Below are 16992 nucleotides of genomic sequence, written 5' to 3' on the forward strand. Positions count from 1 at the left end.
CCTTTGCCCTTTGTCCTATGGCTAGTTGCCTGGAAGAGCGCGACCCCCGTCAGGCTATACCCTCCTTTCAGGCATTTGGCCCGGCCCGGGCCGTGCTGCCGCGCTGCTCGGATGCTGCCTGTCCTGTCCTGTCCTGTCCCCTCTCGCTCCGCTCCGAGCCCCGCCGTTCCCGGTGCATTCCCGGGGCGGCCGCCCGGGGCCGGGGCAGGGCAGGTCGGCGCTGCGCATGCGCGGGGCGTGCCCGCGCTCCCGACGGGGCGGTGAGCGCGCAGGCGCCGCTCCCGCGGAGGGCGCTGACAGGGCGGCTCTCGCGAGACTTGCAGCGGGACCGGCGGCGCGGCGGGCGGGGGGCCGGGCCGGGGCCGGAGCGGCGGCTGAGGCGGCGCTGGAGCGGCGGCCGGGCCGGGCCGCGCGGGGCCGGGCAGGCGGCGGGAGCGCCCAGCGCTGCGCGGTGAGTCCGGGCGTGCGAGGGCCGCCGCCCGCCGGGGGCCGTGCCGGGGCGGGGAGCGAGGAGGGCACACGCTGAGTCCCCGGTGCCGCGGCCTGGGCCCCGCCGTGTTCCGCTCTCCTCGCTGCGCTCCGCAGGACTCGCCTCGGCGGCGGGCCCAGGTCCCGCCGGGCCCCGGCCTGCCCGGGGGGTGGAGAGGATGCGGGTGGGGGGGTGGTTGAAATAAGCTCTGGGCTCCAGAGGCGTCGTCTGCTCGGCGAGATGCCCGGCTCACGTACCGGGAGCACCGGGCGGGGGTCGCTTTGCTCTCTGCCCTGCGGCTGGGGAGTGCTGCCTGCCCGTGGCTCTTGGGCTCGTGTTTGTATTCCCCCAAAGGAGCTCCATAACTTAAAGGCGCTTCCAAAGGCTGGGAGGCTGCGAGTGCCCTGTAGGCAGGGTAACATCCCTGCCGCCCTGGCTCCAAACACGGCTGGGGTCATGCTGCAAACGGGAGTTCCTGTGACGGAGAAGGGCATTTTTCTCTTGGCCTCTTCCTTCTCTTATGAACTTCTTTCTTGAGAACTAGTGCTGGTGTTGTGGGATGAGGTTTGACTTGCCAATATAGTTTCAAATAATCTGTAGAAGACAAGGATGCGGCCTTGTTAACTCCCACAACATCTGACTCAGACACCTCTTTTATAACCTACAGTGAAAACTATTCTGTGGCACAGCAAGTAACTGCAAGAGCAATTCAAAGATACGGTGCTCAGGGAAGTTAATTCTTTGTTTCAAAAACTGTTAAATGCCTGGGGTCAAGGGACAAAATCTGAAGGACCACAGATGGTAAATCCATCTTCAAACACAATGTTGTTTGTAATCCATTTCTGTGCCAACTTTGGATATTGAGAATTTGTGCCATAAAAAGACCTTTGAGGTGTTATCATCTCTTAGTTTGATTGTCATACAGTATTTTGAGTATTTCATAATACCAGCTAAGCTTGTAACATTTAAAGCAGTTTTAGACAGTTTAAAAAAACCCCAAAAACTGCCAGTAAATAAATTCTGGTAGAGGTGAAGTTTTCCTCTTACCTGATAAAATGTTTTGATCTGATAAGTATTATCTGTGCTTTGTGCTGTAGCTTAGTTTTGTAAGTGATATCTTGAGTTGTCTGGTGCTGAAGGAAGTTGAATTATTTTAAGCTGGTAGATCAGGGGGATAATTTGTGATCCTGAATGTTCTGGGGTTTATATGTTGATAATATAATTTCTATTTTACTTTGTTCCTTTATTATGTTGTACTTCCTTATTTGGTTAATTTGAATTAGTGTTCTGCCCTTACAATTTTAACTATCTATTCTTTTGTCTAGAGGCTGACACTTGCATTTCTGCATGTCTTCCAGATGATGTATGCACACATTTTTCTTTCTACCACCCTCAGTAATGTTTTGTCCTAAAACAGCTGATGTAGTTTAGGACCTGATTCTTTCCAACATCTCCCAGTGAATCTATCTTGCCTCTCTTTGGCTTTTCTAAATTGTCTGTTGTTCTATTCCTGCCTGGATCACTTTCCAGAAGAGCAGTAAAACAGTGAAAAGAGAACAATGAGAACACTCTCTTTTGTTTAAAAACCATGCTGTTTCTAAGAGTAATGTAAAAAGCTCACCTTTGCCTGTGTGCTTTTTGAAATATCTGTTGAAGTGAACATGACAATTGTTTCCTGTTGGCCACAACAGGGAGGTTTGTCTTTATAATCACTTTTATTCCATCCTGAGCTGCAGCACTACTGCTAATGAGCATTTGCTGTTGGCTGCCTCTGCTGCCTTTTCTTCCTCTCACCCCTCCCAGTATTTTTGAGAGCAAAGGAAGTCTTTTAACCCAAGTCACAGTAAGGTGAGAAGCATTGATATTTTGAGCAGTCTTAGTCATTTCTCTAGCAAGATCATCTGATAATTTCTGTGCCATGTAACCATTGTGTTCATTTATTGACTGTTGTTCATCCATCCCAGTCTCTCTCCATTTGCAGTCCCTGGACTGGGGTGTCCTGTTGCACTGCTCTCTGCCTGAAGCAGCTGCAGCTGTGCTTTTTCCCCCACTCATGCAGTTGGTTTGTTTGTGTTTTAATAACAGCATGGCTGAATGTGTGTAAGAATTTATTTAATAAGATTCTAAGCAGAAAATGCTTCCTTAAGAGACTTTAAGGAAATTATGCCTTGACTTCACCTTTCCTCACATTTGCTGTGTGAGTATCTTGGTTTAATATTTTCAAAGCTTTTCCCTCTTTCAGATGTAACTTTAGTATCTAAACTTCAGCTACACTTTTGTCTAAAGTCAGGAAGGTTAAAGTTTTGTCTACACTGCAGCTGCTGTTAAAATTGTTACCTGGGAACTTCACTCCTTTGTGTGTTGACAATGGATCTGATGGTGGTAGTAGTACTAATGCATGTTTAAAGAGTATTGCATGATGAATCTCTTTCATCTTGAATTGTGCTGGAAAATTTCCCGACATTGTGCTGTTACTAAGCTCAGGGAATTGCCAGTATAGTTCTTGGAAATGCTGCTCAGTTTCTCTAGGAAAGCTGTGTTTTAACACCTTCAGTTAAAAAAGTAATTATTAGCTGGTAGTGCAGTGCTGGACAGCAATACCTGTGTGCCCCCAGAAAAGGCATGTTTATAAGTTGAAGCAGTTTCTTTCTTAAATGTGTCTCAAGCCTTTAGTGTATACTTTAAGTTTGCAACTTGATGTTACATTCTTAGGTTTGGAACTTGGGGTTTTCAAGCCGTGTTCCCTTGGCTGAAGGTGTTTGTTTTCACATGTGGTGTGGTGGGTGGTAGAAACACCCAAAGGTTCCTTCCCGTAATATTTAAGAAGGACTAGAAATAGATTATGTTTGCCATAAAAGATACAGGACAGGTAGACAACAAGCATTGAGCAGTTTGCATTTTCCATTGCTTCATACACTGTCATTCATGTTGCCCTTTAATGGTGCTATAATAGCAGAAAATTATCAGTACCATCAGTTGACAAACCCCAAGAGGCCAGGTTGGAAAGGTGAGGAGATGGTGAACACAACACAGTAGAAGCAGCAGCAAAGAGAAAATACTTCTGGTGAAGGGAAGTAATTATTGCTGTTTGGATGAGTGTGCTGGTATGATGTGAAAGACTCACATCAGAAAGAAGGTTTTTCATCAGCTTTGAGACTAAAATTAAGTCTTTCATAATTACCAAAATGTAGTTAAGATGATCCACTTTATGGATTTCATGATGCGTGTGGTCGAAGCTTGGATGCAGTACATTCATTTCCATTGGTTATGGTAGCACAGGGAGATTGTTCTCTTGGGCTCTTTGTGACTGGTGACTGTTTTCAACCTTGCTGACATTTCCGGAGTGCTGTGTAGGAAGACCAGAGAAATCCCAAAGCTCTGTCCATGCAAGGACTCTGCTAAGCCGGTCTTTTAAAAATCAAGGTGAATCCTGTAAATACCTCCTCTCATTCTGCCAGATTCCTGTGCTAGAATCTCAGTTCCAGTGTTTGCCTCGAGCTTCATTATTCTCTACAGGGAGCTGAAGATTGGGCAAACATGGGGCTCATGGAATATAAGCATGTTAATTGCTGAACTGCATTTATGTAAGGCAGGTTTTTCTCTGAAATGAGAAATTGCTGTTGCCATCTGCTGCCTTTGCATGCAGCAGGGCTCTTTCTGGGCCACAAGCACAGAGCCTGAATTAGCAGGTGCGTGGGTTCACCAGTGTTTGTCAGATCTCTTCGGTCTTGAATTGTCATTGACAAGTGCCAGCTCTCTGTTAGCTCTTCAAGGGGGTATTCATGGTGGGGTTTAACTTAGAGACTGTCTTTCTTGTGTTTTGGTGAATTTTTTTCTGATTATTTAGCTTCTGTGCTATCAAGTGTAGTTGGGTTATAGAAAATCATTCCTATTCAAACCTGAGGGTAGGATTTAAGCCTTTTCAGTGGTTTCAGTGTGTGTATATGACTTGCCAGGTTTGATTTAATGTCTTATCTGAGCCCCTAAGAGACACAAACTTGCTGATTGTCTCACTGAATTACAAAGATTTTTTAACGTGTTCTGCTGCTCAAAGCACTGGAATTTCAGGATGGTTGCTTTTACTTAGAGTCAGCCCAAACTTCTGTTCCTGTGTCATATTATTTGAGGACACCTTCTGATAGGCATTTCCACCCCAACAACCCAATAGCACTGTGCTTTGTCTAGCTTGTATTTAAATCGACATGAGCTGTACGAGCGGCAGAACCCAAACGATCGGTGCGGGCATTTCCAGACGGGTTTTTCCCAGGGCAGCCGGTGGGGCGGCGGAGCGCATCCCCTCGCCTACCGCGGGCTGTGCCGGTGCCGCGGTGCCGAGCCCGGGGCTCTCCTGCCGGGGCCACGTCCTCCCCCCGTTCCATCGCTGTAATTGGAGCCCGGGGCTCTCCTCCCCCCGTTCCATCGCTGTGATTGCCGCTGCGAGGAGCGGGAGCGGTCCCCGGGAGAGGGGAGGGCCCGGCATGAGGAGCGGTGCCGGTGGCGGTGGCGGTGCCGCCCCCTCAGCGCCGGGGCTGCCATTGGCCGCGGGACGCGTCACTCGGGCGGGCCGGGCCCGGGCCAGCGGCGGCGGGAGGAAGCGGCGGCCGCGCCGCGCCGGGCGGAGGGAGCGGCGCTGGGCGCGGCCCCGGCCATCGATCCGTGCCACTTCCCCTAATGGCCCGTCTCTTCCTCCTCCTCCCCCTCCCCTAGGGCGGATCGTCCCCCGGCCTCCCTGTATGTGAGAGACGGGGCCGGCGCCTCGCACCGAGCCGGGAGCCGCCGCCGCGGGAGGAGCGGAGGCTTCGGGGAGCGCTTCCTGCCCACCGCCCGCACCGCCGGGCGCGGCAGCCCCAGCATGGAAGCCATCGCCAAGTACGACTTCAAAGCCACGGCGGATGACGAGCTGAGCTTCAAACGGGGCGATATCCTTAAGGTAAGTGGAGAGCTCGGGCTCGGGTGTTCCCTCTTTACCCCTGGACTCTTCAGTTTCTCTCTGAGTCTCTTCCTGTCCGTCTGACCTGACCCTCTTTTGGGTCCCCAGAGAATGCCATCTCCTTTTCATACGGAGCCTCAAGATCTTCTAAATCCCAGTCACACCTCTGAGAGCAGGAGAGGCTGTTTTGTTTCAGTATTAAGCATGCATCCCAAAGTCTCTCGATTCTCTCTTCTGAGATTGGAATATTTGAAAACTTAGTCATAAACACGGCAGCAAATAAGCAGAAGTACAAGATAAAGGGGAATTCAGTGTAGAGATTATGAGAGGAAGCCCCATGAAGTAATCAAGATCAATTTGGTATTCCTTTTCTTTGCCTCCTGCTAAGGATTCTAATATCAAAGAACAGTGATTGGATTATTTCTCAGTAGATAATCTTTTAGCATCAGGCTGTCAAATATTGAAGCTGAGTTTTATCTTCAGTTGTGATGAACTGGAGTGATAAGCTTGTGGCTGAATATATAATGGATCTCTGCAGATGTAAGTGAACGTTGGAGTGCATTAGAGGAATTTTGGTCTATAATTCTTTCAATATATCAAAGCCTTTTTAGGTTTCATCTTGGCTATATTGCAGGAATTTGAAAAAAGAGTTGAGTTTCTACAACTGTAACAAAACTGGACACACAGAACAAGTCCAACATTTTATTTTGGGGGGGAGTAAAATACAAAACTCCTTAGTGATTTGGCCTTGGTGAAGTGTAGCTCAGAGCTTTGTTACTTCCAAGTAATAAGAGCCATATTGCAAAATGCTTTAATGGAATTCATTCATAATCACTATTTCTCCATAAAGGTGGGCTAGTGTGATATATTTGGTGTGAAGGTATCTTTAAGCTGCTTTTTTTCTAAAATGCTTGGAGTAGAAGCAGTTTTGAGAGGTGCTTTTCCTGCAGATGTAAGGCTGTAACTGTGTGTATGCTGACAAATCAAGTCCTGCAGACCTCAGTGGGATTACTCATCTGCTCAACACTTTTGCCAGGAAAGGGCTTGATTTTAACTCCTATTTTAAAATAAGCTAGAAAAAATAACCTTTATATTTCAATCTACTATGTTTCTTTTATAGCTGATATTTCAACTGTGGCTTTGTTAAAAGTGTGAGGCAATAAACAGAAAGGTTGCTAAAGCATATCATTCTTTGAGATTTTAACTTATAAAATGATTGCATCTGTGTATGTCCTACACATCCCTGCCCCATAATTGGCCTAAAAACTCCTGTTAGACCTGTACACCTCAGTGCCACTGTCTGGGTAAATCACCAGGATATTTCCCAGGGCTATTTTTAAATGTTTGAGATTGCCAGAATTTTGGAAACCTTTTGTGATAACCTTGCTCTTTTGGGTTACTACTAGCTGCTTCAACTTTTACAGTGTATTTGAAGTAGAGCACAGCTGAAGTCAGCTTTTAGAAAATGCTGAACAGGAAGGAAAAATGAAGTTTAATGAAATAGAGTATAAATTGTAAAGTGTATTCTCAGCTATTTTCATTTAGTATGGGGTAGAAGTTTATTTAAGTACATGAAAAAATATAATAAATTTTTCATTTGTTTAAAAATATGTTTTCTAAGAAGTAAAGGAAAAATATTTTTTTTAGTGTTTTTGAAGTTTAGTCTGTGTTAAAAGTCTTAGATCTGTGCACAGTGGCTGACAGTAAGGTGTTCTTGAGTTTACTTGATGTCATCCCATGGATACAAATTTTTTCACACAAATAGAAACATATATATACTGTTACACTGCATTAATAATTTTATTTTTCCCAGAATACAAAGGATTTTCCTACTTTACCCTAAACCTTGGCTGAAAATGTCCTCAGAGCATTTATGCACAATTCTTCAATCTGTATTTCCTTTCTTTTCAGCTCATATTCATATGAAAATGCTCACAGATTTTACATGTTTACCTCATTGATGCATAAACTGAGCCATAGAAATGGTAAATTGCTCAAGATTATCACTAAAGTCAGCAGAAGCATCAGGACTTCCAGGAATCCTTCAGCACATAGTTGAACTGAGTTCTGTGCAGTGTGGTGAGATTCACGTGTAAAACTGGTGAATTTCAGACAGATAAATCCAAATGAGTTAGAACTGTTCCACTTTACCCATACTGACAAACTTCTGTGGCACTTTGTTGCTTTGAAAAATCTGTTTGACTTCAAATCTGTTTGTGGTTGTGGAAATTAATTTCTATCCAAAATGCCAGATCTGCTCATGAGTGAGAAATCTTGGGGTGTCCCAGTCATGTGCCCTGTGTGATGTCTCTCATTCACCAGGACAATCCTCCTGTCCTTGTTGGAAAGAGGAATAAACTTGTGCCATGTTGAATCCACTTGCACCCTCAGTGTCCCTTGCTGTGTTACTTCATGCACAGTGAAGCTTTTGCCTGTGAGACCCCTGTGGTGATGCACTCCAGAGAGCCAGGCCTGGCTGTTAGAGGATGGCAGAGCATTGATCTGTAGCAAAATCTCTAAAGTTGAACTCCCAGTCCTTGGAAGTGCACATTTCTCCCTGTGGGGAGGGAAGGCAGGGGTGCCCAGTGTGGCTGCTCTGACCTCAGCAGATACCTTGCCTGTGATGTCATGTGCCATTACTGCTGCCTGCCCACAGACTCAGGACCTGATTGAACAGCACTTGAACTGGAGCCATTAAGCTGGTTGTTAGTAATCTTGTGGCTGCTTTCCAGAAGTGAGTGAAGATAGTTGACCTTTGGCTTGCAATTGTAAAACAGCTGAGTGAAGAGGAAAAGTGCTTGGCCTCTTTTTTTTTTTCCTTGTGGGCACTACATGGTAGAAGCTGCTTCTGTGGTTTCTGTAACCCTGGCAGGACAGTGGGTGCCCTGCCCTCTGCCTGGTGCCTCTAGCAGTGTGTGGTGCTGCCTCTCAGGGGATGCTCACTGACAGCTTTCTCTAAACTTCACATACTCTAAATACTGTTTGCTGAGCCTTTTCCAAAGAAAGGCAAGATTGCTGCTTCCTTCTGACAGTGCTGCAGCTCTCCAGCTTTGTGCTTCTCCTGTTGCTTCACAGGAGCTGCTTGGTGACTGGGAGAGGTGAAGGTGCCCATTCCTGTTACTTACAAAAGGAAAATAAGGAACCTGAGGGATTCCTACCTGAGGGATTCCTACCTGAAATCTTGATGTACTGTTTTTTCACTTTGAACATCAGTTGTCCTGATGCCTTTACAGTCTTCACCTGTTATGGTTTTTTTTGCTATATATATTGAAGTTGGAAGGAGTTAAATTCAGTCCCAGTATTTGTTATTCAGGTTTATGTCCCCCACAACTATCAGCCTTCATGCCAAATACCCAGATCTAAAGTGTATTAATACATGCTGATGGTTAGGTAGGAACCAGGGGGAGAAAAGAGAAGAAAAATCACCATTCTTTGTCATGTCATTGTAATTTCTCTGCTGCTGTGGTGCTCTGTTTGGTTTCTGCATGGTTAATGCAGGAGCACTAAACATATTAATTAATATCTTAAATTTTAGAATTGTTTTGTTTTTAAACTATAAACTACTGCTTCATTTCCTCTTTCTCCTTCTGTCACAGGGTTGGGGCATAGCTGGAAAGTGTTTTTCTAAAGAAGTGAATAATCTACTGTTCCCAGTAGATGTCATCATAATTAATTCAGGGGTGCTTAGAGACTGTTTTTATGACTCAAACTATCCAGGTGGTGTTTTAAGTAGAAGGTCATCATCTTGAATTTTGAGGTTTTTGCTTTTGTGTGATGCACAAACCAGCTTCCTTATGTGCCAGAAGAAGATTTCCTTGATAGGATTTTGATCACTTCACAATTTGGTTCAGCCAAGTCAAAATTACTTTTCCCTTTCTGGTCATACACTTGACAGTCACCACAGGTTCTGTCCCCATAAGTGTTTGTCACCACACTTATTTTCTTTGTCAGCCCTTAAGAGAATTGAGTGTTTGCTAACAGTTGATGCTGAGGTGGCATTTTCAGTTCCTGCATGAAAACCATTTTTCTGTGTCAGGATAGAGTGGAACAGTTTCAAATGGAGGCAGGAAGATGATAAATGAGGGGAGCACTGTCTCCCTACTGCTCTTTCCCCTCCCTCCTCTGTACTTCACCTGCACTGGCTGTTGTGTCATGATGTCTGTCCTAGAGAACACAAATTCAAGGTTTGCTGAAGAGATGTGCCAGTTTTTTTCCTGGTTTGAGTGAAGCTGTCTTTACATTCATCCTTCCTCTCCCTTCTTTACACACTCCTCCATCATTTCCCATTTGTTGTAATGGGATGGGACTCCATGTGGTCTTGATGATTTTAATATGTGAGAAACAATTTTCTGAATAGTGATTCAGCCAAATTGCAAGCACTATGTGCTTTATAGTGAAATAGGGCAGATACTAGAATAGGTTGCCCAGAAAAGTTGTGGAATCCCCATCCTTGGAGATACCCAGGCAAGTCCCTGAGCACTCCAATCTGATGAGACTGCTTTGAGCAGGAGGGTGAGTTGGGTCTCTTCCAGAGGCCCTTCCAAGCTCCATTATTGTGTGAGTGGCAGCTCTGCTGTGTGTGATGGTTGATTTGTAGGAGTGTGCTTAGGTCATGTTCCCTGGCTGCTGGCCTTGAATTAAGATGATAATTGCCATCAATATGTGATCAATATTTCAGTCTGAGATGGCAAAACTGTCAGAACACTACAGAGACATAAAACCAAGCACAGTTATGTGAAATGTGGTTGATCTGGCAGTTGGAGATCTGTGTCACAAAGAGATGCTGCTATGAGGAGCTGCATTCTTCTGATCTGCCAGAGTGTTTGAGGCCTGGTTTGAGTGCAAACTTCTCAAATACTCTTCCTCTTAAGTATGAAAGTAATCTGAAGGGTTATGTTCCAGGTGGGTTATGTTTCATTAGCCAACTTCTGTAGGCATTAGGATGAGGTGTGTGGGAAGGAAATAGCTGATCTTAACAAAGTGTCTGTTCTGTATTTGTAGAAGAGCTTGGACCTGCTTAGATGAAGATCATGTTGCTGAAGGTATTTCTGTGCAGGGGACAGTTCTGGAGTATTCCAGTCTGAAGGTGTAAAGTGGTCTTTGCAAGCAAGGAGTAAAAACATTTCACCTTAAGTATGGCATCTTTATTTTTATTTAGAAGGGTTTTATGATGGTTATTTAAACTTGTCCCTGAAAGCAGAGAAAGATGAGCTCTGAGCTGCCTGAAGGCTGCAGGAGTTCTGAGTGTTGAACAAACACTGGCTACAGCCAGTGGTCAGCTCAGCTGGGTTTGTGACAGTGCCTTAGCACGTGTAGCATTCTGTGATAACCAGGGAGATGGTGCTAATTTGAAGCTCAGCTGCCTTTGCCAGTTGAATGGAGGAGCTGTTACAGCCTCTCTGCAAGGTCCAGCTTGTGATATGCCAGGCATGACAGACAAGTGTTAGCTCAGGCATAGCAGCAAATCCCATTTTGGCTTGATAAATTATTTATCTGCTTTGTTCAACCTGCTTGTCAAACTGCAACCAACATGACGTGCTTTTGTTTTTATTTACTGGCAACACAAAGATGCTGCCTCCCCTCTTTGGTCAGGTGACATCTCAGTTGTGTTAACTGTTGTGATTAGGGATTGTGGGAGAGTTTCAGATCAATAACATCTGTTACTCTTGGACATCCTGGGTGTTAATGAACTAACTTTGATTTAATTTATTGTGTTAAATTAAAATGGTAAAACTTGATTGCAGCTTGAGGGAAGAAAAGAAGGATTATGAGTTTTAGTGGCATGTATTAAGGACTGGGAGTGTATTCATAGATTTCCAGTTTATGTGCAGAGTCCTGCTAATTGCTGGAGGAGGGATCTTTTTGCAGTGATATTCAGACTTTTCTGATTTCTCTCTACAACTAGTAAGGATCCAACTAAGCAAGGGAAGATAAGAAATCCAGTTTTTCTGTGTAGAGCTCAGCCTCACAAGGAGTGAACTATATGACCCCTTGATAAAATCCCCTGTGCTTTGAAATTGCCAAGGGCTACATACCATTAATCAAATACTAAAGCCTGAACTTCAGGAAAAAAAAAGTGCTGGGCTAAACTAATCCTATTTTATGAAAATGTAAGAAAATTAGACATTAGTGCCCTAACAACACTGGAGCAAATAAACCTTATAATCTCAAATTGAGCAAAAAGGTGCTTTAATTTACCAATCTTGATTAATTTTACAGTAGAAATCTAAACTAGAAGAGCTACTAAAGATAATGTTTGGACATTTTCACAACTGCTGTGAGACTGAAGTATTGTATTATAAGCTGTTGTACTAGAGATGGCAAATTTCCATACTTGCTCTTTATCCCTGAATTACAACCTTTGCTAAATTTTTAATAATTCTATTTATATGCCTTTTAAAAGGTTTGAAGAATCAAAGCTAATTTTACAACCATAACAACAAACAACTTAGAAACAACAACAAACCTAGAGGAGATGAGTTTTGAGTTTTTCTTGTGTGTCTTTGTGGCATCACCTTTTTTCTGCTCTGTGGTGTTGAGTTGCAGAATGTCCTTTCTGTGCTGACTGTCCCAGGTGTGACAGCAGAGCTGTGACACCCGAGGTGTCTGCAGCTCCATGGCTTTGTCTGTATTGTGTGGTCAGGAGAAGGGACTGGATCTTCTTCAGCTACAGCCAAGCTGACCTCGAGGTGGCTGCACTAAAGATAACCCCACTGTGGGATTTGGTGTGAGTTACAAAACTCACACAGGAGTCTGGATGAATTCTTTGCTGTGTTAGTTAAGGTCTGAGCAGCTACTCTTCATTAACACAGTGTAGCAGAGGATGAGCCTGTTTCCCTTCTTCCCCCTTCTTCAGTGCTATGGGAGGGTCCTAGCCAGGGAGTTGAAGCTGAGACTTGGGAATGGAATATTTGCATAGGAAGGTGAGCAAGGGAATGCATTTGTTCTTTCTCTGCCCAGTCTTACAGCCTTAGAAATGGAGCATTTGTGTAGCTCTCTGTTTCACTGGGTCACTGCTGAAAAGAGGCACTAGGTCCAAGTGTTTTATGTTTTACTTGCTTCATTTACCTAGGAAAGCTGCCTTTGATCTCTGTAATTTCCAGTTTTCTCTGAAAATTGTGTTAGATTTAAAATGCAAATGAGTGGGTGACTTATGTGTGCTGCATTTGAAGGTAGATCAGGAGGCTGATACTGCAGCAGTTTGATACACAGCTCTTATCTGCAGCTTTATCCCCCAGCTGTTGTTGCTCTTTCATTTCCTTTGCTGGTCCTGCAGTGGCAGTTAACTTATCTCCCAGGCTGGGCAAGCACCAGTGACTGGAATAATTAATGTACACTTGGAAATAAATGTGGCTTTTGGATGCTTTGGCCCTTGGAAGAGAAAGTAGCATAGGAGAATAATTTCTCTGACTTTTGGAGTGGGCTGCATTTGTTTTCATTTTCTACATTGGGAAATGCTGGATAAAATTGTTTCTTTCCCTCAAATAGCCAAATCTTTTTAGACTTTTCAGAGCAGCAGCATTGTCCATTTCAATCTGTCAAGCCTGGGGCTTGTCCTTGTTTGTCACTTTGAGGCCCCTGCCCTGTTGCTGAGTATTTAAAGCTCTGTGTGAGTGGCACATGCCTTCAGCTTTGAAGACATCTTGTAACACCTCCTAGGAGTAGGTGTTCAAATGGAACAGAAAATGTTGTGAAGCAGAATGTCTGTGGTGGAGCCTGAACTTGTTCCCATGCCTTGTATGCATGATTGGTGCCACCATCTGACAACTCAAGTGAGAATTGCTTTAACAAACTTAAAAATGTGGTTTTTTCATGATGACATGTGCTAAACACATGGAGTTGTACAGCTGAGCTCTAATGGAGCAAAAAGTGAACTGACAGTCTCCAAAACTGCTCATGAAAATTATTTTTAGGATATTTATTATATTCCTGAATCCCAGATGCTACTCTACAATACTTCCTGATTAGTGGCGAGATGCATCTGAAATTTGCATTTTAAATTGTTGTGTTCATAATTTTCCTCAGCCTGTGTGTCTCTCTTCAAGAAAAGAATGGTGTTTTCTGTAGATACTGCCTAAAAGCCCAGTTTAAAAATGTTTTAAATGTCTTGAAGAGCTTAAGAGGCTTTTTATCCCTTTCAGCAGTGACTGCTTACTTGAATTTTTGTACCTGATCTTGGATTCTTTTGTCTCCAACTATTTGAGGTCGTGAAAAGCAAATAGTCCTGATATTGGGAACTCATGAAATCAGTTGGGTTTTGATCCTGTGGTGGCAGATCAGAACAGTGACTGGAATAAGGCAAAAGCTAGCAACAGCTATTTCTGTCTGGGAAGTAGATAGTCAGCCTCTGTGGAGTAATTAATTTAGAGTGGTGATGTTCAAATGTTACTGCCCTTTATAAATAAAATATAAGAGAATACTGAAGAGAGTAGAATTTTTGTTTGTACCTGCTGGTTTGCATGAGTTCGTGTCAGGCTGCACGCAGTGCTGGGAGCTGCCTGTTGGCTCCACTGCAGCTGGACCTCATGCACAGAGAGCAGAAAGCTTTTTTTTTTTTTTTTTCCCTCTCTTCAGCTGAACTGTAATTATACTGTTAGTCTCTAAAACCTCTTATTTAAATAATTTGTCTCTGGAATTCATGCTTTCTCCATGGAGCCAACCTACTTCTTGCCCTAACTTGTACTAAAACTCTACAGGTTTACATGGAGGGGGGAGGGAAGTGCTGCTGTTATGCAAAATTGTTTCCCTTGGGAGGAAAGGGGGGAATTCTTCATGAGTTATGTATGAGACAGCAGGTTCCACTAATCATAGCAGCTCTGCTAGTACTGAAGACTTGTAGTATGAGCTAGTCAGCCCTATGGTTTGTGAGAAATTGGCACAAAATTTTAAATTCTTGCAACTCTTGCTGAGCTTGAGTAGGTTTTGCCATTATAAGCCCTGATGTACAGTCAAATTTTGAGTATTCTTTTGTTACCTACCCTTCTTTAGAATAAGTATGAAAATGATACTTTAACCATTTGATCTGGTTTTTACTTACTGCTGTTAACAATACATTATGGTCTGCTTGGAAAGAGCTATGCTTAAATTCCTAATCTAAGTGGATTTATTTTAGAATAAGTAGGATTTTAAGCTGCAGAATTGAGTACCTCTGGAAAGCCTGCCACTTTTGCTTGGGAGGTATTTCCCTGAGCTCCTGTGCAGTTCAGGGCTTGTGCTCTAATCTTTACTACTTCTGGGGACACAACTAATCAAGGAAATTCTTGGGAAGGGGGAGGGAAACAAGGGTTCAAAGTGCATCCTGCAGTTGCAGAAGGGAAAGGAACCAAATGCAAGGAGGAAGATGAGAAGAAGGTGGCATCCAAGGACAGTGAGCACTTTTAAAGATGAAATTTGGCAATTAAAATATTCTTTTTCCTAACCTTGCCTTTGAATAATGCTTGAATTTTGATGACATGAACATCAGCTTGACAAATTTGCCTTGTCCAGGCTATATTAGGGGAACCTGTTGTTCATATGTTTCACAGCTAAATTTTGTTTCTGTAATGATCTACATGTCCTCAAAGACTGCTTGAACAAGATGTATCCTTAAGCCTGGAAGTGCTCAAGCTTGGGCTGGCAGTTCTGCTCCCTGCTGACCACTGGAATGGAGGAAGCAGAAGTTGCTTCTGCTTCCTCCTTGTCTTTGCTTCTGTCCCTATTTCTTAAAATACATTTTGCACTGCCACCTCTGCTCTACCTCTCCTGAAACTGTGGTTTGTCAAAAATGGTGTGGATTTGACTGTTTCTGCCAGGGTGTTAAAACTTTCTTCCAGTCTCAAGCTGTTTGACATTTCCTTACACTTTACTGAGAAGAGATACATTCCTCATTTTTCTTCCCTGAAAATTGCCTGTAAGGTTCAGAGTGTCACTTGTTCTCTGCCAGGATGGGCAGCTGAAGACTCTTGTGACACTCCCTAAAATCACTGAATTGCCCCTGAGATCATCATCCAGCCTTACTACCTAGAAAAATTCAGATTTAAACCAACAAACAACCTTCTCTGCAGGGTCACAAAAAATAAAGATAACCAAAGTGATTATAGTTGACCCACATTTCCTGATTTCCACCCTTCCCATTACAGCTTGTTGTGTCTGGAAATCTCACAAGCTGTTACCTTTGCTCTCTTTAGGTAATGTTAGAAGGAAAGGCATAAGTAGAAAGGCTTCCAGCATTTCTACAAACTTTGTTGAGCTTTCTTTCCTTTGAAAAGTTTGTGTTTCAGTCCACCTGTCTCTGTTTGGATTACAAACACCTGCATGATGTCGCAGTAAGATTAGAGGCACTGTTGATTCTATTTGCATGATGAGTAATAAATTCCCCCTAAAGCTTGTTTGTCGAGAAGAAAACATTATTTTTAGCATTCCAGAAAGGCTGAAGTTATTAAACATAGGGCAATATGTTGATAAAAGAGCTGCTCTACAGGCTGGTCAGCTACTGAAAAAGATCTGTGGGTGGCTCAGGAGTGCTGCAGGTTGAAATTCTGTGGAAGTGGCTGAATTACCCCCAAGGGTATTTTTCTGAACCCTTTGGGGCTCCCTAGTTTAAAGTCCTCACAAAGAAAATACTGTTACACAATCTTCTAAGTTTGGTTTGACTCTAACTCGATTTAACTGTTCTTGGACAAAATTGCAGTCAAAACTGAGAAGTCTGGCCATACCTAATGAAAGTCTTCTAAAAGCACCTGTTTTCCCTTGCTCATTGTTCCCAAAACTCCCAGTTTGCTAACTGGGAGGGAGAGGCCACCATCCAAATGGGTGAGAACTGACTCTCATGTCCTTATGGCAGGGATCAGGTAACACTCCTGGGCTGTGCTTGGGTTTGCCAAGGTTTTCCAGCCCCCACAGACAGATTTGAGCTGACCTTTCACATGGCCCTTGGACTGTGCTACCTGTATTAGTCAGCTTTCTCCCACTCACTGTTGGTTGCTACAGGTAATACTCAGTTTATTTACTTTTATAATGGATTTTGTATTGTGCTTTAAACTTTCTTCAATGGAAGTAAATTCTACTCTTCACAGTGTTCTGGCAGTAGTTCCCATCTGAAGTGAATGATGCAATTTTCACAATTAAAAGAAATAGAAAACTGTTTACACATAGGTTTTTCCTTTGTTCTTTGTACTCTGAATATTTGCCATTCTGCACTGGGCTAGATGGAGCACTCCAGTGCTGACTGTGTTGGTCAGAGGTCCAGCCCTGGACATCATCCTCCTCTTTGTGAAAGGTGTTGGCTTCCCTCAGTCAGGCTGGGGGCTGTGCCTGGCTCTTGTGGCCACACCTTCTGTGCATCTTTCTAAAACCCATTTGAATCCATCTGTACATTACAGCATGAAAGCCTCATAACAAAAACATGTACTGTGTGGAATAAAGTCACTTGTTCATTTGAAACATGCTAACTAGGAGTGTTACTGGTTATTTTTTTCTTCTTTTCTCTCCCCCTCTCCTTGCAAGAGACTATAGCAAAACATTTCCCCTGTACTTCTCATGGGGAGAATTGATTTGCAAATGTCTTCTTGTCTTGGTTGCATTTTTTTTCTGAGAAGGAGATTGGGAGAGTCTG

At 43.7% G+C, this 16992-nt stretch overlaps 1 protein-coding gene across 1 annotated transcript in view; it reads left to right on the plus strand.

Moving 5' to 3' along the window:
- Nucleotides 1–436: 436 nt before the first annotated feature.
- GRB2 (growth factor receptor bound protein 2) overlaps nt 437–16992 on the plus strand; it is a 49406-nt gene continuing 32850 nt past the window's right edge. The window contains exons 1-2 of the mRNA XM_058038632.1: nt 437–451; nt 5177–5399. Coding sequence (XP_057894615.1) covers nt 5322–5399 — 78 coding nt within the window. The 5' untranslated portion in view covers nt 437–451; nt 5177–5321. The remainder of the gene's footprint in view (nt 452–5176; nt 5400–16992) is intronic.

This window comes from Melospiza georgiana, chromosome 21 (assembly GCF_028018845.1).
Source record: "Melospiza georgiana isolate bMelGeo1 chromosome 21, bMelGeo1.pri, whole genome shotgun sequence".
Classification (NCBI taxonomy): domain Eukaryota; kingdom Metazoa; phylum Chordata; class Aves; order Passeriformes; family Passerellidae; genus Melospiza; species Melospiza georgiana.